Source organism: Aricia agestis, chromosome 5 (assembly GCF_905147365.1).
Source record: "Aricia agestis chromosome 5, ilAriAges1.1, whole genome shotgun sequence".
Lineage (NCBI taxonomy): Eukaryota > Metazoa > Arthropoda > Insecta > Lepidoptera > Lycaenidae > Aricia > Aricia agestis.
The window spans coordinates 17,418,129-17,445,821 of record NC_056410.1 but is presented as its reverse complement, the minus strand read 5'-3'; the positions used below and the strand labels follow the sequence as shown (position 1 = coordinate 17,445,821).

At 36.5% G+C, this 27,693-nt stretch overlaps 1 protein-coding gene across 2 annotated transcripts; it reads left to right on the top strand.

The window, feature by feature from the left end:
- The first annotated feature begins 4,919 nt into the window (after positions 1-4,919).
- Positions 4,920-27,124, top strand: LOC121727446 (probable E3 ubiquitin-protein ligase HERC4). 2 transcript variants are annotated; one of them, XM_042115304.1, is made up of 20 exons: positions 4,920-5,173; positions 5,330-5,501; positions 8,825-9,061; positions 9,326-9,482; positions 9,833-9,941; positions 10,863-10,994; positions 11,735-11,908; positions 14,882-14,953; positions 16,040-16,231; positions 17,418-17,597; positions 17,973-18,107; positions 18,508-18,669; positions 19,215-19,391; positions 20,188-20,460; positions 21,405-21,582; positions 22,178-22,356; positions 24,006-24,197; positions 24,908-25,050; positions 25,903-26,011; positions 26,775-27,124. In XM_042115304.1, exons 1-20 carry the CDS (start codon positions 5,096-5,098, stop codon positions 26,925-26,927), a joined length of 3,204 nt encoding a protein of 1,067 aa, XP_041971238.1. In that variant the 5' UTR covers positions 4,920-5,095; the 3' UTR covers positions 26,928-27,124. The 2 variants fall into 2 exon arrangements, with proteins under 2 accessions (XP_041971238.1, XP_041971239.1); XM_042115305.1 differs by lacking the exon at positions 14,882-14,953.
- Positions 27,125-27,693: the final 569 nt, after the last annotated feature.

Below are 27,693 nucleotides of genomic sequence, written 5' to 3'. Positions count from 1 at the left end.
GGGGTCCCCATAGGTAAAACTAAAACAAAAAAAATTTCATCTAACCTATGCATGTGGTGTATCTAATAACTAAAATCTCAATGAGGTTTCTTATATTATTTTTTTCTAACCTGAATAGTTTGCGAGAGAGACTCTTCCAAAATGGTAAAATGTGTGCCCCCCCCCCTCCCCCCTCTAACTTCTAAAATAGGGGCATGATAAGTCTAAAAAAAATAAATGATGTACCATCGTTATTTGGTCGAATATGTCAATTCAATGTTAATTGTGATCTGTCAGCTGGGTTTGACGTAACGCAACCAAACTACTTAGGTCCCCGATTTGCATAGGAATCAACTTCTCTGATAGTACATTTCTATAAAAACTACCAACGAAAATTGGTTTGAACGAGATCTAGCAAGTAGTTTTTTTATACGTCATAAATGGTAAACTTTAAACCAACAAAAAAAGATTTTTTCATCTAATCTAACCTATGCGTGTGGGGTATATATGAATAGGTCTTCAAAAGTCATATTGAAGCTTCTAACATAATTTTTTCTAACCTGAATAGTTTGCGAGAGAGACTCTTCTAAGGTGGTAAAATGTGTGTCCGATTTAAAAAAATCTTTCAGTGTTAGATAGCCCCTTTAATGAGAAAAGCTATACGCTATATGTAATCACGGTAAAACTAATAGGAGCGAAGAAATAGAGGAAAATGTGGAAAAAACGGGGGGAAATTGTTTGAAAGGGCTTATTTTTACGCGCCAATCACAGGAACTACTGGTCCGATTTGAAAAATTCTTTCAGTGTTAGATAGTCCATTTACCGAGAAAGGATATAGGCTATATTAGGAGCGAAGAAATAGAGGAAAATGTGGAAAAAACGGGGGAAATTATTTGAAAGGGCTTATCTCACGAACTACTGCAGCATTTTTTCTGTTATTTGGCACAGATAAGAAGTAGACCACGTGAAGGACCATAGGCTATTTTTCGGGGAATAATTTGTCTGTGAAATATCTAACTTACGCAGGCGAAGCCGCGCGGAACGCCTAGTATTTAATAAATAGTAAAATTGCCGTTTTTCCGATTCAAGGCGGTTACGACTTACGCAGAAGTTCGTAAATCAAACCCGCCCCTTTGCTTTCTTGTCGCAACTCGTATGACATCCGCATCCGCATTGATTTAATACGGATGCGGATCACGGATGCAGATGTCCAAATCTGCGCGGATGCTCCGCATTTGCGGATGCGGATGCGAATATTCGCAACATCCCTGGTATGGACTATGGTCTAACTTAATATCGTTTTACCCACGAACATCTACAGAAAGTGCTAGAAACTACAGCTTCTTTCTTTTTTTCTTCTTCATAATCATTAATCCAGCACTAAACGAAAGGTCTAAGCCAACCCGGCTTAGACCTTAGTTTAGTGTTCAAACCTTCAAACGCGTCGGAACACGATCAAACGGCGCGTCAAACACAACGAAAATATGAAATTTCATCAAACATGCTTCAAACACGTAAATGTTTGACAAACCGTTCAAACAAGCTTTGTAAACGATCAAAATGGTTTGAGTCAAACCAAAATTTACTTGTTCAAACATGATTCAAATCAAACCATTTGATCGTCTCGGGGGCTCTTTAGGGCCCCCGAGACGATCAAACGGTTTGATTCAAACCTTACGTGTTTGATGCAACCGTTTGATGTCGGTTTGAACGGTTTGTCAAACGACACTGCGCAGTTTCATTCAATACGCGCTGTCGAGTACACGTCTTGTGAATTGTGATGCAGAAGATGCTCTAGATTCTAAAACGAGGATCGCGATTTTCTTATGTTTACAACATTAATGCAGGGCCCCCGCTACCATATGTGCAATGTGTGCAATGCACACGGGTGCCATCCTATAGAGGCGCCAAATTGCCATCTTTAGGGGCGCCAAAACTAAAGTCCCAAAAAATTGCCTAAAGGGGCGCCAAAATCCTTTTTTTGCACACAGGCGCCAGTAGCCCTTGCGGGGGCCCTGCGTTAATGTCCTCCGTCAGAAGAGAAAAGAAAAAGACTGGTCCAAAGAATGGTATGGACTATGGAGTATGGACTAACATAATATCGTTTTACCCAATGATATTCTACTTACCTATACAGATATGTTACGTTCATACTATTTTCCGGCTTAAATCTCTTCCAAACAATTTTCAAATTCAAAATTGCAGACATTGTCAAAGTTGACAGATAAGTGAAACAAAAGATACGAAAAACCATTTACATAAAAGAGACAGTTCTATTTTTAAACGTCGAATCGTATCGCTGTCTCTTTCTTCGCCTGAGCTATGACGAAAATTCGATTTTTTCCAGATTGTTCGAAAAAATAATTGAAAATGTAAATAATCGAAGTATTTATTGCAATCAAGACATGTGGTAAGAGATTCCATCTGTTTTGTTTACTTTCGAGTCGTAATTGGTACATTTTCGAAACACGCACGACGTCATTTTCAATTTATTCAGGTAAGACAAGACGCGGCACGTTCGTGACTGCGCTCGATGCAGACTAAACAACAGACGGCCCAGTTGTGTCGTATTTGAAGCTTCGCGGATTCTCATTTCTTTAACTATAGTTTATCGATATCACGAACTAAATGACTTTCTTTTCTGTGCTTCAAAATGATCGACAAATAGAAATATTCAAGAAAATAAACGAACACTACTTGTATGAAAATAAGCACAAAATGACCACGCGATGTCGGGCTATAAAGTTAATATACCTAGCGGAATAGAGCAACAATCTCGTTCAGATCAGGTATACGTTTGCAATTTTTAACAGCCGACAAAAATGAAGGGTGTTATAAGTTTGACGTTCCTGTCTTTCTATCTGTCTGTCTGTCTGTCTGTCTGTCTGTCTGTGGCATCGTAGCATCCATACGGGTGGACCGATTTTGATCTAGTTTTTTTTATTTGAATGCTGACTTAATTGAGAGTGTTCTTAGCTATAGTTCATCATCATCAGCCTGCTCCGTGCAGGAAAATCGCGGTTCATCTGGTTCGTGAAGGGCCGATTAGCATCTTGCAGTCGTTTGGTGGGCTTTATTGCATTCTAGTTCGTGACATTTATAAATATTTACACATTAATGGAAAGTTGACCTAGTGCTGCAGCATCACCTGGTAATCAAGAGGATACCCAACTCCTCACCAACTTAGTACTTATTTTAATTGCGACAACTAGTAAGACGTAGGTAACCAATAAATTTTTGCATGCTGCTGCTGCAGCATCACCTGGATTCTGTAGGAGCCGAGCTCCATATGAATCCAAAGTGGAGGTTTCATGTTTGGACTTATATTGACCGCCTCATCCCAAAGGACATTCCTAGATGGTATTCATTGGAATATAATATGATCCTGTTGATAGGAATTATTCTGCACTATAACCAACACAAGTTTAAAAACCATGAAATAAAATTAAATTAAGAAATTAAAAAAAAACCCCGCCAAACAACTTTAAAAAGTAATAAAATAATATATTTTACTGACTTTAAATTTAAATAATTCCTAAGTGTAAAGTGATATTTTAGTCCATAATTGTTGTCAAGGTGTGTCGGGGGACCACTAATGTAGATGTTTGATTTCACATAACATTATAGTGTAAGGGTCAGTTCACAGCGAACCGAATCGAGACAATCAGTGACATGGCGATATAAAATGCAAAAGACACTATTGGCGGTCCCCCGACACACCGTGACAACAGTTATGGACTAAAATGTCACTTTACACTTAGGAATTATTTAAACTTAAAGTCAGTAAAATATATTATTTCATTACTTTTTAAAGTTGTTTGGCGGGGTTTTTTTTAAATTTCTTAATTTAATTTTATTAGTATTAGTATGGACTACATTGTAGCTGGCAACCTTGAAAAATTTTCACGTTGACATTGACAATATCGGAAATGTTTTGTTACATTGACTTTTATAAGTGGACGCGGCATAATGGTCTCTACCAAATCAAAATACTGTGGCCGGTCTGCCATTTTATGTTCCGGTTCTCCGAGGTACATAAACTGTCAAAGTGTCGTATTATAGGGATGTCGAAATTGAAAGAAAATATCGATATATCGATACATCGAAATTTGAAAAAATATCAATATCGGTCTCGATATATTATCGCGAAAAAAATATCGATACATCGGTCAAATTTTTCGACCAATTTGCTTTTTATAAAATTAATTTATAGTCCGTCAAAAAAGTGAAGAAATTTAAAAAGTTTGTCCTTGGATCGGTACGTTTATATTTTTACAAAAATTTTTGTTATTTATTATTGTGCTAATTTAGTTAATAATTAAACAATGAATAAGATTTGTGATAGAATAGAATATAACATGGCTTGATTTTCGATATTTAATCAACATAGAAATTAGTGGATTTGACGTTTGGTGATGTACTTTTTTTATCAAATTTAAAAAATATAAGGTGAAGAATCTGATCATTTATTTAAAAGATTTTAACCTTAATAGCTCACTTATAACATATTACTTATCGATATCCTCGACAAATATACTTATCGATATCCTCGACAAATATCAACCGAGTGTCCCATCACTATAGACCGCCATGTTTAGTTCTTAGCAATATGGCACCGGCCACACTTTTTTGTAGTTATGTCGCTTCCATCTGTTTCCTTATTCATTGTTTTGTTACTGTACACATCCTCCTTCCTCCTAAATGGGGAGGCTTACGCCAAAAGAAGAAGAATAAGTACTGTACACATGTTGTACTGGTGTCCTGTCTTTACTCTTTACTTTTAGACGAGATCTGATTGGCTGATAGCACATCAGAGCGAACTTTCTAAATTTTCAGTATACTGGGAGTAGTAAAGGAACTATTGGTTTGACAGCTGATGTCTGACGTTATCAAAAAAAATATATTAAGTCTATGCTTCTGTAGCGGATTGTTCTCGATACTTGAATTATCGCAAATTAGCAAATGGATATTGTGGTTTTTGAAAAAATTTATATCAAAATTCTTAGTAATATTAAATAATGAATCTTCGTGAATTTCTGTAGCAAAAATTCCACAAGTTTCCTCAACAGTGAGTCTTAAAGTTGGTACAGGTTAATTAATATTTCATTGAAATTATATGAAGGGAAAAATGTTTTGTTGGGGTAATGCAACTCATCATGAATTATGTATAGAAAGTCCTGAAACCTTAGATTTGGTAAGTATGAAAGATACTTTTTAAACGTTTTAGCACAGGTATAAAATAAACATTCAGTTGATTGGATTTTTTGGAAAAACATAGTTGTTCCGAAAAGTCCACATGTGAGGTAAATTTATCTTTTAACATTAAACAACGCAATTATTTATGGTACAGGTCATTAAGCCCACACTGTCAAATTGGAAGGAGAGTCAGCATGTGCAGTCAGTGGCTGCTGGGGAGTTTCACACTCTATATTTAACTGATGTGGGCCACTTGTATTCCTGTGGCAGTAATGATGTGGGCCAACTGGGAAGACAGACTGAAGCTGTTGATGGGAAATGCCCAGGTAATGATAGTAGTGTTCTATATTTAAAATAATTTCAATTACCTACAAGAAAAAAATCTTTATTATGTATTTTGAATTTCATTCTCTCTTTGTATAACTGTAAACAAAGAGTAACAGACATCAGAATTTATTATTGTTAAAGAAGACTATCTTAAAGCTTCTAGAAAGTTTTGACTTCATACTAAAATACTTAAGTACTTAATAACTATCTTATTGAATTTTAATGTTGCATCATATTGTTTGTATTGTATGTAGTAAAGTGTAATACTGACACGGAAGTAGGTTAAACTAGGTTAATTTGAATATAATTTGAAATTAAAGTATCATTGTAATTTGAGGTTCTATTTTTGTTTAATATCTATTCATCCTGATAAACAAGATAATAATTTTGTTTTGGTCAAAACATTGTTTTCCATCACATCTCATGCAACACAGTAATGTTGTGTGTATAATATGTGTAATTAACACTGCAGTACACGCGCCCCTTATTTTACACAAGTACTCGGGTGGCCTACCATGATAGGCCATCTAAAAATCTAAATTAGTTTCATAATAATAATTAAATCGTACTGGTGAAATCAAACATATTGTACAGTCAAACATATTTACATGAAACTAAAATAAGTTAGACTTTTGTTTGTTTTATGTTATTCAAGATTCGATCCTATTTACAGGTTAGAATAAAACCAGAAATGACAAATCTATCACCATTTTCTTGGCGATCAAATTTGGGCTAACATGCAGCATTGACATTGCCCCACATGTCATATCAGTGGGGCTAAATCGTGTTGAATTCTAAAAAAATCCTGAACTTTACTACATAAAATACTTATAAATTATTTCTTGTTTAAAAACTCAATTATTTTTGTATTTTGATTATTTTTTTCTAATCTGAATAAACAACCCTAAACTTCAGAACGCACTGGATTAGCTCATTTTCATACAAGTGTGTGGGTTTTGCAGTTTTGTAAACTTGTCATTGGTCAATTTTTGTCACTTGTATTACTCTTGATTGCTTATTTTGTTACAGCAGCCAACTTAGAAATTTTCCATTTCAAAATTCACATCAAAAGCCTGACGAGGAAATTAGACAACCGGTACTGATGCCACTAAGTTTTCATTGTGAATATATAATGAAAAAATAGTTTATTTATTGATTAATTAAATACTTAACACTAGTTAAATATGTAATTTCTTAATAATTTTTTGATTATATTTTTGCAATTTGAGAGTGAGATTTCCTATGTTTCTGGTTAGTCATAGTATGGTTACGACGTCAATCTGTACAGGTCACTATATCTTATTAAAAAGTTACGTTTTAGTGTTTGTAATCAAATTATCATAAATGTATTTTACTGTAAATGCATAACATATGCAATCATAAACAATAAAAACGTTATAAATCAATAATTAAAAAAACATACATGGTTGAATTTAGTACACCAATACTTGCGACTATGGTAGTCCAGCGTTTTTGATGCAAAATATCTATAATTTCCATTGACTGTAAGGTTACAGGAGGTACTGGAGTTTTGTAAAATTTATCAAACGAGGATTACCTGGAATGGCAAGTTTCTAGCGAGCTTTACTGAAAAAATATCCTACTATCCTACTAATATTATAAAGGCGAAAGTTTGTTTGGATGTATGGATGTGTGGATGTATGGATGTTTGTTACTCTTTCACGCAAAAACTACTGAACGGATTTTAATGAAACTTTACAATAATATAGATTATACATCAGAATAACACATAGGCTACAATTTTAACTGACTTTCAAAGTGGGGGAGGTGTTATGTTCGTTTTCTTATATTCAACGATTGTTTGTTAACCGATTTTAAAAAAAATTCTTTTGGTTTATAGGGTATCATCCCAATTTGGTATTATACTCACAAAAGTGGTGATCTGAAGAAGGATCCATAAGTAATCGAGGGAACTCCTCAAAACTTATAGGGAAACATGTGGTGACTTCGGTTTCGTAAGAAGTATTCTAAGCATATGCTAGCAACAAGTAAGATTTTGCACCGAGATATACCTGGTATACCGTGGTTCGGAAGGTGCTGAGAGAACTCCTGATTCTTTATAGATACAAGTTTGGGAGTTTCGGCGTTGTTTTAAGAACAGAAAGCATATGCTACTATGCAAATTACATTCATCATCATCATCATCATCATCATCACTACCATATATACCATTTCATAGTCTTTTAGATCGAGATTCGAGTTTGTCAAGCGATAATTAAAAAAAATCTATACCTACCTAATATTATAAACCTGAAGAGTATGTTTGCTTGAACGCGTCAATCTCAGGAACTACAGGTCCGATTTAAAAACTTATCTCAGTGTTAGATAGATCATTTATCGAGTAAGACTATAGGCTATATTATATTATCACGCTAAGACTAATACGACCGAAGAAACTCAGGAAAATGTGGGAAAAACGGGGGAAATATTTTTTATGGGAAAATGTACGGTTTCTGTAAAATTCCTAATTTACGCGGGCGAAGCCGCGCGGGACATCTAGTCGCTGATAAAGTGACCATGACCGACCACGACCATGGTAGTGCACGCGTGTACTGCAGTGTTAATTATGTCTTGATCTTTTACTAAACAATATATTACGGTATATATGGCTGGTTCTCCAAAATTTGGTTAACATGGTGTTAGCAACTATTTTCACATAATATTTAAATTTATTTCTCCCAATATTTGGTAATATTAAAAGGTAATTATAAAGTCTATTTAAGTTGGTCACTTATTTTGGTACATATTATAATATATATTTTACCGCCGAAGATGATAAATTTTAAGATGATCCATGCATCGGATGGGCATGTAAAGGTCGGTCCATGAGAGTAAAGGAATAGAGATTGTTCTTGTGTACTGCGCACACACTTGGGCACTATAAAATTACTCCGGCGTAACTGGCCTGGTTTCAATTAAACTGACCACCGTCCCTGAAACTGGTGTGGGAGTTATTATTATTAATTTAAAAAAAACATTATTTTCTCCTAAAATGTTAAGGTAAAGTGACTGGCCCTTTTAGATGCAGCAAAGTAAATGTTATACATACCCACAGAATAGCATAAAATCTTTATTGATTTTTATCTAAAAAAATTTTCAAAAATTATGTCAGAAGTTTTAGAGAACCACCCATATATAAATAAAAGTAACCGGTTTTATTCAGACTTTTACATAATTTTGTCAAAATCAGCTAAGTATTCTGTATTAAACAAATAACAAACTTCAACATAAAGAAATAACAAACATAAACTTTTGCCTTTGTAATATCTGTGTAACATGATGATGCCTTTTCACTTTGCAGCCCCCGTGGAAACATTTAAAGGATGTACGCTATCAGCAATTGCTTGTGGCATACAGCATTCAATGGCAGTGGACGAATGGGGGCAGCCATTCAGTTGGGGGTCAGACAGCATGGGCCAACTTGGCAGCAATCTCGGTGCTCAAATACAGGACAAACCCAAAATAATAAAGTTTCTCGCTGCCAAAAATGTTATACAAGTTGCATGTGGATCATACCATTCAGTTGCTTTAACAAACAGTAAGTAATATTTGAGATGTAAATCATAGAAATATAAGAAATTTCTTTACAAATTTAAGATTTTATGTTTGTAGGCATCATAATGATTTGATAATGTTTAGAAAATATCGGAACTATTATACCCTATAATGTACACGCCAAATAACGCTATTGTTATCAAAATACATGTAGTGCCTTTCCTACTTCTTTAATGACTGTATGAATGAAAATACACTTTTTTATTTAAATTAAAGATAATAAAGTTAATCATGATATTTACCTTAGATGGCGACCTATACGCATGGGGTGCAAACAGTTTTGGTCAGTGTGGTCTGGGAACCATGTCCAACAAGGAAACCACACCACAACAGATAACGTCCCTGGTTGGAGTCCCAATAGCTCAGATAGCTTGTGGCAGCAACCACACATTTGTGTTATCAAAGTATGTATTGATGTTATTGTTTTGATAAAACTTGTTTTTTTTAATCTTCACAAAAAATCATCAGGCTTAAACCTGATATTGAAGATTGACCATAAGATGTATTAGATGATCTTTAACTTGAGTATAAGGTTTGAAATTTAACTTCTTTTTAAACCTAATTTGGAATGAAACAAATTCTTCTAATGATTAAAGTGTTCTCCAAGTTTACGAAGCTACTCTTTAAGCTCCACTAACTTTAAGTTTTAACTGGCATTTAAAAACATTCACATAAAAAGCAAAAACAGCAAACCTTATCCAAATAGTTATATGCTTAAATATATCTATTAGTAATTTCTTACCTTTTATTACAGATCTGGTGCAGTATTTGGTTGGGGTAAAAATTTCAATGGCCAGTTGGGATTACAGGACAGAGAAAATAGATGTTATCCAACACACCTGAAACCTTTGAGAAATGTTAAGGTAAGCTAAGGTGTCAAAATATATTTTGTTGTGCCTTCAATTATTAGCATAATTTCTACTATTTATCCATACTAATATTGTAAATGCGATAGTGTGTCTGTCTGTTACCTCGTCACGCCCAAACAAATGAACCAATTTTGTTGACATTTGGTATGGAGATACTTTTAGTTCTAGGAAAGGACATATAATAGTTTTTTTCCCGGAAAAAAGTGCGATTTCCGCGCGATAAAATAGTTTTGGCACAACTGAGTTGCGGACGTCATCAGCTAGTTATAATATAAGTATATCTTGTTACTTAAATGACTGTTAAGCATGTACTGTCCATGGACCAAATTTCTTGTAATAACATAAGGTGACCTTGAGGTCAGTCACGCAAATAAGTGCATTGCGTGGCGTGGAGTTATTGCGTTAAATCGGTAAAATTGTAATATGACGCGATGAAACACATAATACTTTTTAGTCTCTTCGTATTGGGGAGTTTCAGAGTTCATGTCCTGTATTTCAAGGATACGATCATAAAGTTAATATACCTAGCGGAATAGAGCAACAATCTCGAGCTGTCAAACGAAACCGAAATTGGTTTCATCTGTGTGTAACGTATACACCTACACAAGCATGATTGAACATGATTTCTATGAGATTAAATTGTCAACTTGCGGCACGTGCCGACTGGACGTCAGAATAAGAGTGCCGCTGTCATGAATCACATGTCTCTTTTTACCATATAGCTCTATAGCATCTCTTGCTCTGGCATTTGTTTCTCTATTCCACCACGTATATTAACTTTATGGATACGATTTAAATAATTAAATAAAACTTTATTTCAGACTAATTTTGTCCATATATTTGTGTATACTTTGTAATATTTTTATATTATCAATATCTAATAATATTTTCATATTATCTGGCAACAAATTGCAGGTATGTCACATAACATGTGGCGAAGACTTCACGGCATTTCTGACGTTGGACGGCGGAGTGTTCACGTGCGGCGCCGGCGAGTACGGACAGACGGGACACGGCACGACGAGGGATGAACTTGTTCCTAGAAAGGTGAGTTTTAGTTTTTTTTTAATAAATTTAGGGGCGAACGAAAATACAGGTCACCTGATGGAAAGTATCTACCGTCGCCTATGGACACTCGCAACATCAGAAGAATTTACCTATTCGTTTCGAATATCCTTACATGCGTCTTGTTCGTGAGAGTGATAGTAGGTAAATGAAAGCAATCTGAGTTGTACTTAGTTGGTTGGAGCAAGACAGAACAAAACGAAACAATAAAATAACTCGGAGGTTACACTTTTTTTTAATGAAATAAGGGGGCAAACGAGCAAACGGATCACCTGATGGAAATCAACTTCCGTCGCCCATGGACACTCGCAGCATCAGAAGAGCTGCAGGTGCGTTGCCGGCCTTTTAAGAGGGAGTAGGGTAATAGGGGAGTTTAGGGAAGGGAAGGGAATAGGGGAGGGTAGGGGATTGGGCCTCCGGTAAACTCATTCACTCAGCGAAACACAGCGCAAGCGCTGTTTCACGCCGGTTTTCTGTGAGAACGTGGTATTTCTCCGGTCGAGCCGGCCCATTCGTGCCGAAGAATGGCTCTCCCACGTATAAATGTTGTATTTGTACCAATGTCTCCAAAGATATTGTTATAAATATAGATACACTACTTTTATGTATTCAGGCAACATGACAACGCCATTTCTCGAAAGTTACTTGACAACTTTTCCGTTTATATAATCTCCAAAACATGCCCTTGAAATAAAGTTTAAAGATGACATGTTTGACTGCAGGTGCTAGAGCTGATGGGCAGCACAGTGACGCAAGTGGCGTGCGGGCGGCGACACGCGCTCGTCCGCGTGGGCGCGCGCGTGCTCGCGTGCGGGTACGGCGCGCGTGGTCAACTCGGGTGCCCGCACCTCGCTACTGCTCTCGTGCCCACGCCTGTACCGGTGTCTACTGAGCCGGTGAGTGATTAGTGTCTATGAGTGATAAGTGATAATAAGTGATGAGTGACAATAACTTTAAATGTGCTTTTGAGTGACGACCGGATGATAGTGATACTGAAGTATGAGGTAAGCGCTAGCGTGCTTGTGTGCGGGTACGGCGCGCGCGGTCAACCCGGGGGTCCGCTGCGCCCGTGCCCACGCCCGTACCGGTGTCTACTGAGCTGGTGAGTGAGCTTTTCACACATCAGAATGAGTAATGAGTGACAATGAGTGATGATGGGATGATAGACGTACTTCGTATGAGGTGTCCGCGTACTAATAAGGCGCGCGCGATCAACTCGGGTGCTCGCACCTCGCTACTGCGCTCTTACCCACGCCCGTACCTGTCTGAGTGTTTTCGACATTGTAAAACACAATACTTCATCCTTTCCTTGTTAAATACGCAGAAAACACCAATTTATTGGGAGTCTCTTTACGTGACAAACGCTGAAAGTGTACTGACTTAAGCCCCGCCCACAATGATGACGTCAGGACCTAGTTGAAAATCACAGTGCACAGTTGCTTAGGCCAGCTCCTCTTTGTATGAGCTCCGTGACTGATCCGGTGAGTGACGAGTGACAATGAGTGATGACGGGATGATAGTGATACCTAAGTATGAGGTGGACGCGTACGAGTAAGGCACGCGTGGTCAACTCGGGTGCCCGCACCTCACTACTGCTCTCGTACCCACGCCCGTACCGGTGTCTACTGAGCCAGTTAGTGATGAGTGACAATGAGTGATGACAGGATGACAGTGACATCATCAAGTATAATATTATAGTCCGTAGCCCGTATATATATAGCCCATAGTACCACCACATTGTATTTATGAACCCTCAGCTATGAATAATAAAAACTAAGGAAAAGTAACTCCGTCAAAAAACATGCTCCACAATATTTGTCAAAAAAGTGTACCTTAGGTGCACATTTCAATACATTTGCAATATTTAGGTGACCTTGAGCGGTACTAGGCTGTCGTTACATAACAAATCAAAAGGAACCAAATTTAAAACGGTAATAGTATGGGAGTTACGATTCCTTAGTTTTTATTATTCGTAGACCCTCAGCCTAAATTTAGGGCAGTGCAAAAGGATGATCTGTCTATCCACCATCCGCCTATAAATTCGGATGGCTGACAGTACTAATTCATGTATAAATATAACACTTCATTTTTAATACCGCACTGCTTACAGTTTCTAGTGTTTTAATAGTGCTTATAATATAGCGTTTTCATGCAATCCGATGACCCTGAGTATAATAGGGTAAATATCTCTCTGACCCTGAGTATAATAGGGTAAATATCTCTCGTCTAAATATTATATTGTGTTTCATCCCTGGATCATCACTGTATCAAAGTAGCAGGCTGTCTATTCTGCGGTGCTTTTTTACATTAGCACAGAATATATATTAGTAGTACCAACAGAATTCCCACTAGCGCAACCCGTTTAAAGAAATAACGACTCATGCTACGATACTATAAAGTTCGAATTCCGACCGCGCAGTGCTAGGTGCCTCCAATTATATTTACCTACATGTCCGCTCCCTTTCTATCGCATAACTCGTACTTTTTCTGACGAAATCAGGGTTGTCTCTATTTAAAAATAATATTTTAATCTTTATATTTAATTAACCACATTTTATTTAACTCGAAATAATGTAAGATAATATGTCTTAGTACTATATAGATTTAATTATCATAAATTCGCGTGTAACTAGTTACGCGTACTTAAGTATCTTAATTATTGAAACTGGTCTGATATTACCTACTTACTTTAAGTAGGTGATATAGGTTTGTATAACTTAGTTATTTTTGTAAGCAAATAAGGTTTTTTGGAGGGTTTGAATAGTACTCATCATGAATTAATATAGTTAATAGCAATGCCGCGAACAAATAGTCCAGGAGCCAACAACTAAAAACACATAAATACTTATAATTTAGTTCTCTCGAACAAATTTCAGTAAATTATATACTAAGTATATTTTATTAATCAACTATATATACTATATTTTATTAATCAACATCGAGGAGGTTATAGTTATAGTACGTTCGGTTGTATAATTATTATTTTTTGAGTTTCTGTGACAGCGAATGAATAAGTAGGTACGCAGGTAGGTATGCAACGATTAACGAAGAACTAAAAACTCGTGCACGTGCGTCACCGCTCACCTGTGAGTCCCTATTGAAGTGCCCCTTTAAAGGGGTACTTACAGTTCTATGCCTATACGCGCGAGTGGGATAGGCCTGACCTACATGGATGCTAAGAATGTTAACAATAATACTGTGATGATCCAGCACCATAATTCAGTAATGCTAGAGCTTGCTAATGTATCAAAGTAAGGGCTGATTTTTCAATCGAAAGATAAATTTTATCTTTGGAATAAACCATAAAGTTAATATACCTAGCGGAATAGAGAAACAAAGGCCTGAGCAAGCGAGATGTCACTATCAGTAACACTGCGTGGTAAAAAGAGACGTGGCACGTGGCGCACGTTGGCAATTGAATCTCTTAGAATTCATGTTCAATCATGCTTGTGCAAGTGTATACGTATACATATTTTTCACACAGATGAAAACCAATTTCGGTTTCGTTTGACAGCTAGAGATTGTTGCTCTATTCCGCTAGGTATATTAATGGAATAAACTTGGCGTTTTGACAGATTGTATATGAAAAAAATGTCAAAGTGTCATATATTCTTTAAGTAAAAGTTATCTGACGATTAAAAAATCGGCATTTTCAAGCCTTATCATTTATTTAATGGCAGGAATATAATGGCATAATTATTACACCATTTAATTATGACTTGTCCATGCATAATATATTTAAATAGAAGCAATATTTTTACCTCCCTGTAATTCTTAGTTAATAACCAGATTATAATTCATAAATCTGATTCTATATATTTACCATACATTTGAAACAAGTCCATGATTAAAAGATATATTGTTAATAGCCAAGGAAGAAAGCCAAGTTGGAGAGAGAAACCTCGAATGGCAGGCAGACCTACGCGGCCTCCAAATTAAATGTTGAGTCTCATAAGTATTATGTCCCTTATTCTATTTTAATATATTCTATTCTATTGTCGAAATGTAGTCAAATAGATGTTGGTATCGTTCAATAACGAGAGAACTCGCTACTGACTTGTAGAATTTGTTCATACTTGGAAATAGTTTATAAAACATACAATGTTATTTTATGCTAAAATACTATAGTAATGTATTCATTTATTTCACCCCTGTTTCACCACTTCCTGATAAGTGACGAATAGGCTATCCACCAATTTACTTGACGGATCAAGTATGGAGAATCTGTCAAAAAGTTGTGAATAGCTTATTCGGAACTTAATAGAAAGTGGTGAAACAGGCCCTCAAAGTTGTAAATTCTTTCTCTTTTGCGCCTTATTTTTACCATGTGCAGTATCACAAAAATTTTACTAAGAAAGTAAGTAAAAAAGAAAGAAGTATCTTTAATATTCTCCAAACTTTAGTGGCAAATTAATTTGTGTGTCTATTCAATATGTTAATATTTCATTTACTTATTTACATTTACTAATATCTGGTTATTAATTAAGCAACACCACTCACTAGAGTCAGCAGCGATTCTTTCGTCGACACTAAACTTGACAAAATCATTTAACACAGTAGTGACGTCACAGTTGTAGATGTTAGATTTGCATGCTTCTCGAAAGTTTTACATAAAAAGTCTTTTTGTTTTTAAACAATATAATTAGTATTCATCTTATACAGGCTGTAACAAAACTAAGTGATAATACTTTAGGGTATGTATGTGTTCCTTGTAGAGAGTTCACTGTGAAAGGAGCATGCGCTGAAAGACCCAAATTTTGTTTTCACTTTTGTATGGGGAAACTCGTGACACTGGCGCGCTTGCCCATACAAAAGTGAAAAAAAATTTGGTCTTTCAGCGCTGCTACATTCACAGTGAACTCTCTACAAGGGACACATACACTTCCTAAAGTATTATCACTTAGTTTTGTTACACCTTGTATATTGGAACAAATATGAAAATCTGTCAATATATTGATCACTGTAATTGTATATTATTGTTCGTCTATGTATACTCTTTTATGTTACTAATAGATCTTCTCTTTCAGTTCTCAGCGGAAATACTGAATGGACCAATAAGAGTCTTCGCTGGTGGCGATCACAGTTTTCTACTGGTAAACTCCAAAAAGCCGGATTGGTCAGATTTCCGTGTACCTGACACTAAGAAGCAAATTCTGACGTTGAACCTAGCGAAGCTGGCTGCGTGTCAGATGTTCAAAGACAATGACAGTGTTAATCAGGTGAGTTTCGTTGATGCCTCGTTTCTTGTTCGATCTAGTATGTTCCCCATAAAACAGCAAAATAGTTTTTTTTTTTATTTAAGGTCGTTTTCAACATCAAGGTCATTAAACGACCACCTTAAATAAAGATAATTTTAGCTCAAATACATTTACATAATAATCGACTTCAAATATTTTAAAGTACAATAATTACAGCATTTTCCATTCAAACACTCTTTTAAATTATCATGTAGATTACTTATGCCTATTTTCACAAACGGTCTCCTAACGCTGAGTGTTCCCTAGCGATCTTTGCGGGTCAAATATCTCTTAAAACAAATGCATTAAAAAAAAGTAATGTTTTGCAAAAGTTCTTACGCCCTAAGGACGAACGTGACACACAAAAATTCTTGAAATCTTGAAGGATATATACCCTTACTGACCGCTAGGGGACCACTTAGCTTTAGGAGGCGGTTGGTGAAAACAGGCATAAATTTCTTTTGTAAAATAAATTCTACACATTCAATGAGTAAATGAAAAACTGATAATTCAGATCCACACTTGCACTTGTTTACGTTTTGTTTGGTAATTAAAAAATAGTATTCTCATATAGGTACTTCTAACAACTTACTTTTAGAGTTTTGACCAATTAGACTTGGTTTTATCAAACCAAATTTCATAAAACTAACAACTTGTTTTTTCACACGTACACGAATGTATTGCAATTATTGCACTCTTATCACATATCTGTGTACTCACTGTACAGAGAACATGCAGGAGCCATAGCTGCATAGGTGGCAGAACATGTTAAAGTTAATAATACAGCATTAGCTTCCGATTTTGTATGATACAAGGCAATAATTTGTGTAAGATAACACGCAGAAACTATAGCTGGCAACGCATGTTTTTTTTTTATAAAATAAGGGGAAACGGGTCACCTGATGGGAAGCAACTACCGTCGCCCATGGACACTCGCAACATCAGAAGAGCTAGGCGTGTTGCTGGCCTTTTAAAAGGGAATACGCTCTTTTCTTGAAGGTTTGCAGGTCTGCTGGCGACAGTTCGTTCCAGAGTTTTAAAGTGCGCGCATGTCAAGTAAATAATCGAGTACAAGTTTCGGATTGGCAAAACATCGCAACATTTAAAAAAAATGAAAGAGATAAGTAGTGATAGATCATTCTTAGTCTAATCCTTTAATTTTTTGCAGGATTTACTGGCGTACCTAGAAGTAGTGTTCAGCTCAATATCGTGTATAAACGGTTCGTTCCTACTGGCTCACAATGCTCATTTCGGCTGTAATACCAAGGTGCCCGGTGTGGACTTGAAGCGGGCAGAGGAGGCTTTCACATTGATCAGTCGATTCGAAAACACGTCCATACGGGAACTGGTAAGTATTCCCAACTAGTGGGAGTGCAATAGAACGATGTTAGAGTGAGATGAGACAACGAGGAAAGCGAGTAATGTCATGTGTTTTAATGCAGATTTTATTGCTAAATGTTTATCGCAACAACGATACGTCGTCATTAATTTATCGCACAATAGTTATTACTGTGCTTTTTTTCGTGGTAAAAAAAAGAGTCCTTAAGTATATCAAATTTCATCGAAATTTGATTAGCGGTTTTCGCATTTTGCTAAAGTCTCTCGGATTTTTCTCAAATAAATGACAGCTGATGTATAAAAACGGCTAAACTGAAATACACTTATTCTTTATCGTAATCATTTTCAACTTGTTTATTTGTAACTTCTGTCATGATCTTTCCAGATATTTAGCAATTTAACAGAGAACATAATCAAGAAGGCGAAGGCGTCGATGCCCGATGTAGAAGCGCTAAGAATGTTTCTGATACTGCCGCTCTATCACGAGATGAGAAATCCAAGGCGGCATCCAGAATTACAGGTAGGCTATTTTTACATTCTAAATAAAGACCTTGTTGCAATGTCAAGATAATACTGATTTTATTTAATTTATATGCATTTACTTCGTTTAAATTTATTTTGTTCTAAATGTAGTCAATGCACGCACGGCTATAATGCCACTAATTTTAATATCACGTAGTTATTAACTGCTCAATAAAAAAATACAGTAAACATTTTACATTTGAACTTTCTTACTCGCGTTTAAATATTATGCTACCTCGTTTGCACAGGTAAGTATGTAAAGTTGTCTTGTGCAGTTATTACGACAGCGTAGCTTGCAGATATAAAAAATATACATTTTTTATTTATTAAAGAATCGCAACCGAAAGTTTTAATACTTTACTTAATTTTATTTCATTTCTTATTACCTTTGCTCACAGGGTCCGTTCGCCGAGGCATTCAACAGACTATCAACGCAGGGTTCCCGTATAGTGCAGACGTGGTGGGAGGCTCAAAGCACCGAGTACTTTGAGATGCTGGTGGATATATTCAAGAGTGTGATAGTGTATGAACTGATGCAGCCTAGTGTACAAACTCATAAGGTGAATGTTGAAGTTGATTAGCATTTCATTGCGCGGCAAACTTTCAAAAAGTGCGTATTCTCTCCTATAAGGACGACAATGTTGTAAATGTCCATGGGCGATGGTAGTTGCATTCCTTCAAGTGGCCCGTTTGCTCGTTTGCCCCCTAATCTTGTAAGTATATAAAAATTGATTTTCAAATGTGTTAGTCGCGCTAAAACTCGAAAACGGCTGAACGGATTGGGCAAATTTTAGTCTTAAAATATTCGTAGAAGTCCAGGGAAGGTTTTAAAGTGACACGAAGTTCACCGGAACAGCTAGTTTTATATAAAAAGAATAATATATTAGTACTTATAACATATTGTACTTATTCAAATTTGTTTGATAAGTTCCAGACTGAATTAAAGCTTTAATAATATTGGATAAAAATACTATAACTAAATATATAAATATATAACACTTGGGACACTTTTTTACAACACCTAACAATTTTATATCAAGTAAAGGAGACACTAAAAAATCTAAAAATTATTGTATTTTCAAACTGTAATTTTTCTCCATTTCAGAAATTACAATTTAGTAGAAGTATATTGCAAATATTAAATTCACTGACACAACTGAACAGAATAAACTTTTCCAATCCGAAAAAACCTAAAATACCAGCGGAGTGTTTCTACATAGAAGATCTGAGCAACCGTGTGGATATTGCTTCTGATTATATCAACTGGCTCTCCGATAACAATGTAAGCAGTTTTATTTCTCAGTTAATTCCGGAAAGCTAAACTTGAAAAAACTTTTAAAGTGATAGCAAAGTTTATATTAAAAAAATACTAGGTAATTTTTGTAAGTAAATGTAGATAATATTACCTACGTCATTTGGTCGGATCATGTAAATTCAATGCTTTAGTTTGTGCGTTTTAAGATGATATGGGTGACAGTTTTCATATTGCTGCGGTTTTTTTTACAAGAAACAAAAAAAAAATCAAAAGTGTAATAAATTATATTCCATTTACAAAAACAAATGTTTCCTATAGGAATTTACAATTATAATTGTAAATTAATAAAAATGAAAAGTTGCTAAATGCTAACTTATTAATATAAAGTATAAAATTATTGTAACGAAAATATTTGAAAAATGTCAGATGCATGAAACGGAACTTACGTCAATAGAGATTGACTCTGTTGAATCGAAATTAAATCGATAAAAAAGGGCGGCCATCTTAAACCGCCGGCCGGCACCACTGAAATGTCAGTACGAAATCGATAATTTCGATTGCAATTCCTTTACGAAGTGATTCGATATTTTTAAATTATCGATTAATTTTTGTTAGGTAACTTATCTACTATTGTCAATTATAATGTGTCACGCATATCATCATAAAAAGCACAAACTAGAGTTGTGATCTGAAATCTGAAAATTTGAAGTAAATCCATGCAGTACTTTTTGAGTTTAGCCCGGACATACATACAAACAGACAAAAATTCTAAAAACTATACATTTTCTCTGATGCCATTAGCAATTTTTTTTTAATTTTCCAGTCATCATCAGTCCACCTCTGCAACTACGCGTTCCTATTCGACGTGCAGTGCAAGTCGCTCCTGCTGAAAATAGACCAACAGATACAAATGCAAATGGCCGTGTCTAGGGCAGCTTCAGCCCTACTTACACGTATAATGTTCGATCCGACTTACGAGCATACGGGCGCCAGCGAACAGTTCCTGCATCTAAGAGTGGCGAGAGACCACATATTGAGGGACACGATGACCCAGATTAGTGCGCACGATTCGTCGCAGCTGAAGAAGCCTTTACGGGTAAGTCGGTGTAGTGTAGTTAGCGCTTTATTACACGGTCAACTAACGGGTAAATAATTTCCAGAGTAGTAAAAGCCTATAGTGCGCGCGGAACTAGCCTTAGGTATGTGAGAGGCGGGTGCGCTTGATTTTGACAGTTCTGGCTAGTTTAGACAAAACTTACAAGAGATTGCAATAGCAAGATGAGTCCGCCGATAAAAAGATAATCTAAGGAAATAATAATCAAAGTGCATACGTTTTTTAAAAAACGGAAAGCCGATGTCAATAGTTTAGAATATAAAACTGATCAATTGTCTTTAATTTATTATTTTTAATACTTGAATAATCATTGTTCACGATATCTCGAGATTGGTGGTTACTGTCTAATCTCATGTGCGTGGCGAGCAGCAAGCAACCCGCCTCCTCACCCCTGTCCCTACCTAAGGCGCGGCCAACTAGTTCCGCGCGCACTATAAGACGTGTTGGCTTTATTACCTTTCATTCCTTTAAATCAGTATTATTCAGCCTAACCCCCTGAGGGGGTCGCGAAGCTTCTGTGGGAATCACTAGAAGTTGAAAAAACTATTTTAATAAAAAAATAAAGATTAAAAGAATTCATATGTTACCTAGGAAAATTTTAACTAAAGTGTATTTTAATATTGTTTTTTAACATATTGTATGTATGTTTCATAAACATACATGATAAAAAGCAAAGGATGAGGGGTCGCGAAATAATTTTTCATACCAGAGGTCGCGCCAAAAACAAGAAAAAGACTGCTTTAAATCATCACCAGCAGGCCCAGCATAGTCACCATAGAAATTGTTTCTTTCCACGAAAGAATAGACAAAGTGAAAGATAGACAAAGGAAATTCGCCATTTTGTCACTAAAATCTGTCAGCATGGCCATTATGTTCCGTTTCTAGATACCTTCACTACAAGTTACAACACATTATATAATTTTCAGGTAGAGTTCCTTGGCGAAGAAGCCGAAGACGCGGGCGGGGTGCGGAAGGAATTCTTCTTCTTATTACTAAAGGAGATATTCGATCCCGTTTACGGCATGTTCAAACAGTCGGAGGAGACCAACATGATTTGGTTCTCGAATAATCCGTTTGAGGATGACGTCATGTATTACTTGATTGGTAAGACTTAATTTTATCCATTATAATTTAAGATCCATGATTCTTAGCATACACTTTTTACTTTATTCTGGAAGAGCGGTCCGTGAAATATATTTTTGCCCAATAGACGATGATAGTTTCGTTTCACATTGCAACAACTTATTCATGTCGTTTTCACTTGTTTTGATAGCAAGAAATTACAGATGATACCCGTCACACACACAGTGAATACCAGCTCCGCTGTTATATGAAAAGACATTTGCTATATAATTGTTTTTTTGTTTAAAATTATTCATAATTAATCATGGACGTTTAAAAAAAGGCGGACGGAGTCCACAAAATTGTGTCGTCCAGCTGGCTGTATGTACACGGTCAGCACGCATGACGCACACATTCTTGCGACTCTGAAGAAAAGTGAAGACACAGTTTTGTATATAACAAGACTCCGTCCGCCTTTTTTTCTACATTCATGTAATTAATGGCCCTTTTCATTAGGGTCCCATTGAAAAAGGACTTCATAAATAAACGCTTTCAAATTTTAAATTGTATGCTGCTATACATACAACATTCTTATATTGTAATCTTGAATGTAGCTAACGATAATAATTATTTTCAGGTGCAATATTCGGTCTGGCGATATACAACTCGATAATTATCTATGTGCCCTTCCCGCTTGTGTTATACAAGAAGATACTGGGTGAGGCGGTGATGTTGGACGACCTGTCTGACCTCTACCCCACGCTGGCGAACAGTCTTCGTAGTTTGTTGGAGTATTCTGAGAATGATGTTGAAGATGTAAGTCATAATTTCTTTGTACCATCTAAGAGGGGGACGCCAAAACTGGTATCATTTAGATGGGCTCACTTGTTCCTTTGATAAGCCTCGTCTAACATGTATAACTATCTAAAATCTAAATGATCCCAGTTTTGGCGTCCCCCTCTCAGGCCTTGGTTATTAGCGTAGATAAGGAATTGAGTAAAAGTATATTAAAAAGTATTGTATTGATTACAGTACTTTTTAATATACTTTTCCTCAATCCCTTGTCTACTCTAATAGCGTTATAGTATTGGTTACAATGTAGTCTATACTCTAACATATTATCTTCAGACGATTTACTGTACCTATTTACAGTTAAAACAAGCCTGTCAATTATTATTTCCTTTCGTAATTATATATTAATTATATTTATGTCTTTAGTTAAAATATCATAACTAAACTAGATGTCCCGCGCGGCTTCGCCCGCGTAAATTAGAAATTTTACAGAATCCGTAGGTACATTTTCCCATAAAAAATATTTCCCCCGTTTTTCCCACATTTTCCTGAGTTTCTTCTGTCGTATTAGTCTTAGAGTAATAATATAATATAACCTTCTCGATAAATGATGAGTCTTACTCGATAAATGATCTATCTAACACTGAGATAAGTTTTTAAATCGGACCTGTAGTTTCTGAGATTGACGCGTTCAAGCAAACATACTCTTCAGGTTTATAATATTAGGTAGATATAGATTTTTTTTAATTATCGCTTGACAAACTCGAGTCTCGATCTAAAAGACTATGAAATGGTATAATATGGTAGTGATGATGATGATGATGATGATGAAGAATGTAATTTGCATAGTAGCATATGCTTTCTGTTCTTAAAACAACGCCGAAACTCCCAAACTTGTATCTATAAAGAATCAGGAATTCTCTCAGCACCTTCCGAACCACGGTATATCTCGGTGCAAAATCTTACTTGTTGGTAGCATATGCTTAGAATACTTCTCACGAAACCGAAGTCACCATATGTTTCCCTATAAGTTTTGAGGAGTTCCCTCAATTACTTATGGATCCTTCATCAGATCACCACTTTTCTGAATATAATACCAAATTGGGATGATACCCTATATACCAAAAGAAAAATTTTGAAAATCGGTTAACAAACGGCGGAGTAATCGTTGAATATAAGAAAACGAACATAACACCTCCCCCATTTTGAAAGTCGGTTAAAATTGTAGCCTATGTGTTATTTATTTAATATTTTAATCAGCACATGAATTGAATAACAAAATTTTTTTCAAATTAATCGTAGTGCCACCATCTGTCAGGACAAACTAAAATTGAAATAGAATAATATTGAATGCGATGATAGCGCCGTCCGCCGGATCTAATGTAAAACATTCCAAAATCAACAACTCCTTATAAATAAGAAATTAATTGAAAAAACATTTTCCAGTAGACCAAACTGTAAATCTAAACCATTCTCGAATCTCCACGAACACACACAAAAAATTTCATCAAAATTGGTCCAGTCGTTTAGGAGGAGTTCAGTCACATACACACGCACACAAGAAATATATATATTAAGATTAGATGATTTTATATCAGCGTCCAATGGAGTTATGAACCAAAGTCCTAATGTGATTAACCGAAACCTTAGCACCTCAATTTTTTTCTTCCCAGGTGTTTGGTCTATGTTTCGCGGTCAACACTGAGGTGTTCGGCGAGATACAGGTTCACCCGCTGAAAGAGGACGGCGAGAATATACCCGTCTCGCTCGAGAACAAGGCCGAGTATGTTGACCTGTACGTCAACTTCCTGCTCAATAAGTCCGTCGAGAATCAGTTTAAGGCGTTCAATCAGGGTTTCCAAAAGGTAAAAAAATAATGGAATGTTATATAAAATGTTTTATGATTTACACATAAGTAATTTGTATAACTTCGAGGTTGCAGTATATATGGAGTACAACTTGTAAACGTATGTACTCGCTACAATTCGCAATACTGTAATGTATCACACGGTAGGTTTTGCTGTCAGTTTTACCACAGTCATGGCTGTAACTGGTGGATAACCTACCTTTTAAGAGCGTGACAGACGGTTGCATGAAGTTGATTGATGAAAATCTGGATATCTTGATTTTTGCTTCATGCAACCACCAGTCACTCATTATGAGTGAGTGTTGTCTGACAAAATAGGAAAAAAATTAGAAACGTATACCTTTTTGAGAATTTGGCTTTGACTGACATAAAACTGAAGAGAATTGAGTGACCGTCTAACATTCGTCAGTCCATCAGTCAAACATAATTCATGATTGACGGAATTGACTATCGCTTGCATGAGCGTGTAATGGATGCCTAAGTAAAGTTAAGGACAATGACAAATAACCGCGAGGTTAATGTTCGAATCACAGTCAAACAGGAATTATTACACCTGCTCTAAGCATGCTTCATACTTGTTGTAGCAATGCCATCAAGAGCCGGTTTATGATTGGTATATTTACCACGACATGGCGAGCTTATTTATTTTCCTGTTTAATACTGGAATTATGTTAACAAAGAATAGATTAAACTTATATTGTGTCCCAGGTGTGCGGTGGTCGCATAATCAAGCTGTTCCGGTCGCACGAGCTGCAGGCGGTCGTGATCGGGAACGAGCGGTACGACTGGGACGTGTTCGAGGCCAACGCCGAGTACAAGGACGGATACGAGCGGAATGATCAGACTGTCAGGTACATTACACAGTATCATTATAATATATAAGTATAATACTAAGAGCCAGTCCACACAGCGCGTTGCGTCGACGCAGCGCTGCCGTTGCGTTGTTTTACATACAAATAACTGTTCACAAGGCGCAACGCACACATGACGGACAGTAGTCCCCGAGACGAAGCGGGTGTTGACGTTAAGACTGCTTCGTAATAACGCTGCGATGACGCAGCGCCCGTGAGGCCGGCTATGCGTCAAGCGGCAGCGCTGCGTCGACGCAACGCTGACGCAACGCGCCGTGTGGACTGGTTCTCACATTGAATTGACATAATCTGACTAAATGACGTAGGTCCGTCAAATGCCTATGAATCAATTCCTTCAGTAGCATATTATACAGTGCCATTATATTAAAATACATACTAAATCTTGTCCGCAACTTCGTAGCACTGAAGTTAGTTTTTCCAGGATGACAAACTATCCTATGTTCTTTACTGGGTCTCAAAGTATCTGTATACAAAATTTCATCAAAAACATTCAGATGTTTAGTTTTATACTGTGTACGCAGACCTAAGGTACGTGCACGTATACGCATACAAAGAGCACGCACCTTTACGCACACAATATGTATAAAATACTAGGTGACGCAGCAACTCTGTTGCGCCAAAATTCATTTATCGCGCGGAAACCGTAAATTTTTCGGGATAAAAAGTATCCTATGTCCTTTCCCGGGTTTCAAAGTATCTCCATATCAAATTTCAGCAAAATCTGTTCAGCGGTTTTCACGTGAAGAGGTAACAGTTACAACAACAACAGACACACTTTCGCATTTATAATATTAGTAAGTATGGATACAAAACTAAAAATCATCATTTCAGATGGTTCTGGGAGGTGTTCCACGAGCTGCCTCTAGAGGATAAGAAGAAGTTCCTGTTGTTCCTCACCGGTAGCGACAGAGTGCCCATACGCGGCATGGGTGATATTAAGGTACGTGATTTCATTGACAGAAAACTAGAACAAAATCGCTCCAACCGTTTGGATACAACGATTCAACGGATAGATACATACCCTGACAGACAGACAAACAGACAAACAGACTGGCAGACAGACATACAGACAGTCAGACAGACAGACAAACCGACAGAAAAACACGTTACGCCCCTCTGTTTTGACGAGGATTAAAAAACATACAGTACGTCTTGTTGTTGTACGCTCCATTAACTAATTAGGTTTTATTTGAAGTTCGAAACGAAAAAAAATATATATCTTTTAAAAAAAAAATTAAAAAAAAATGCACTATCCTCGTTATTAGATATTCAAGAAGTAGCTGATACTGAAATGGTATGTGCTATACCAAATTAAATACAGTAACGAAAATATCCATAGTCCACAGAAATAAATCAAGATAGAACGGTGACGCGCGTGCGTTGCTAAGGAATCAATCGTGTCAATTTTTGCTTTGCATTTAGTTAGAACAAATAACTTACGTGGAAAGAAATACCTCTTTTTGACCGATTCACTTTCGTACTTCTGTTTTTACAATTAGACACCGCACAATGAAGCATTTTTGCACAACCGCTCCGGTGTAATCAAGTCGAGACGTGCGACGTGCGCGCTGACTAAATGAACGTTCAACAAATCTTGCTCACTTGTGCAAGATTTAAACACGCGTACTCCACCCGCTTAGCCGTTCTATCTTGATTTATTTCTGTGCCATAGTCTATACAGACAGGTTTTTTTTTAATTCCAGATACGGATTCAACCAGTAGCCGACGAGCGTTTCTTCCCGGTGGCTCACACGTGTTTCAATCTACTGGACTTACCGAGATACCGCACGAAGGAGAGGCTCAAGTACCATTTACTACAAGCCATACAACAGAACATGGGCTTCTCGCTCGTTTGATCGTATATAGATAGGTAGAGGTCGCGCACAACTTTTAGACCGCTTAGCAAAAATGGAAGGCGAAGGTGCAATGTTCGATTTTTAGATCTCTTTGGTGAGACGAGAAGTGACGCATGCGCGCACAAGGACACGCCTATTGGTAGATCAGGTCCCTTAGACAAAGTATCTTTCGTTAAAAACGATGACGAAATTCGTTATCAAAATCTATGCGGTTTGACTTAAGTCATCGCTAAATGACATTTCTCTTGCAAAGACTAATGTCAAATCCCATACATTTTGATAAATAATTTCGTCATCGCTTTTAACGAAAGGGACTTGGCTACGGCCTCTGGCCATTTAGCTAAGGCTTTTTCGCTATCGCTTCGTTATAGAATCGCCGATCAAAATGTATGGAATTGACATAAGCGTTTGTTAATATGACGCTGAAGTTCGTCTCGTCTCATCTCAATTCGATACATTTTGATCGGCGATTCTATAACGAAGCGATAAAGAAAAGATTTTGGCCCCCAAATCCCCAAACCCCCTAATGATCAGACGGGTCGCTATTGGTAAATTGCAATTTACGGAGAATCATAAAAGTTTGTACGCATTGACTTCTCTATTCATTTCTCTGAGCAATCTTAAGTTACGTGCGGCCTATACAAGCGATAATTATGTAATAGACTATTCCGACCATAAAGTTAATATACCTAGCGGAATAGAGCAACAATCTCGAGCTGTCAAACGAAACCGAAATATGTTTCATCTGTGTGTAAAAATATGATGT

Bases quoted from the DNA above. Each gene is read 5' to 3' on its own strand.
- LOC121727446 (XM_042115304.1), top strand. From the start codon at position 5,096: ATGAAGGGAAAAATGTTTTGTTGGGGTAATGCAACTCATCATGAATTA. The intron at 5,174-5,329 runs GTAAGTATGAAA...TTTATGGTACAG, and splicing joins GTCCTGAAACCTTAGATTTG to GTCATTAAGCCCACACTGTC. The intron at 9,942-10,862 runs GTAAGCTAAGGT...AACAAATTGCAG, and splicing joins AACCTTTGAGAAATGTTAAG to GTATGTCACATAACATGTGG.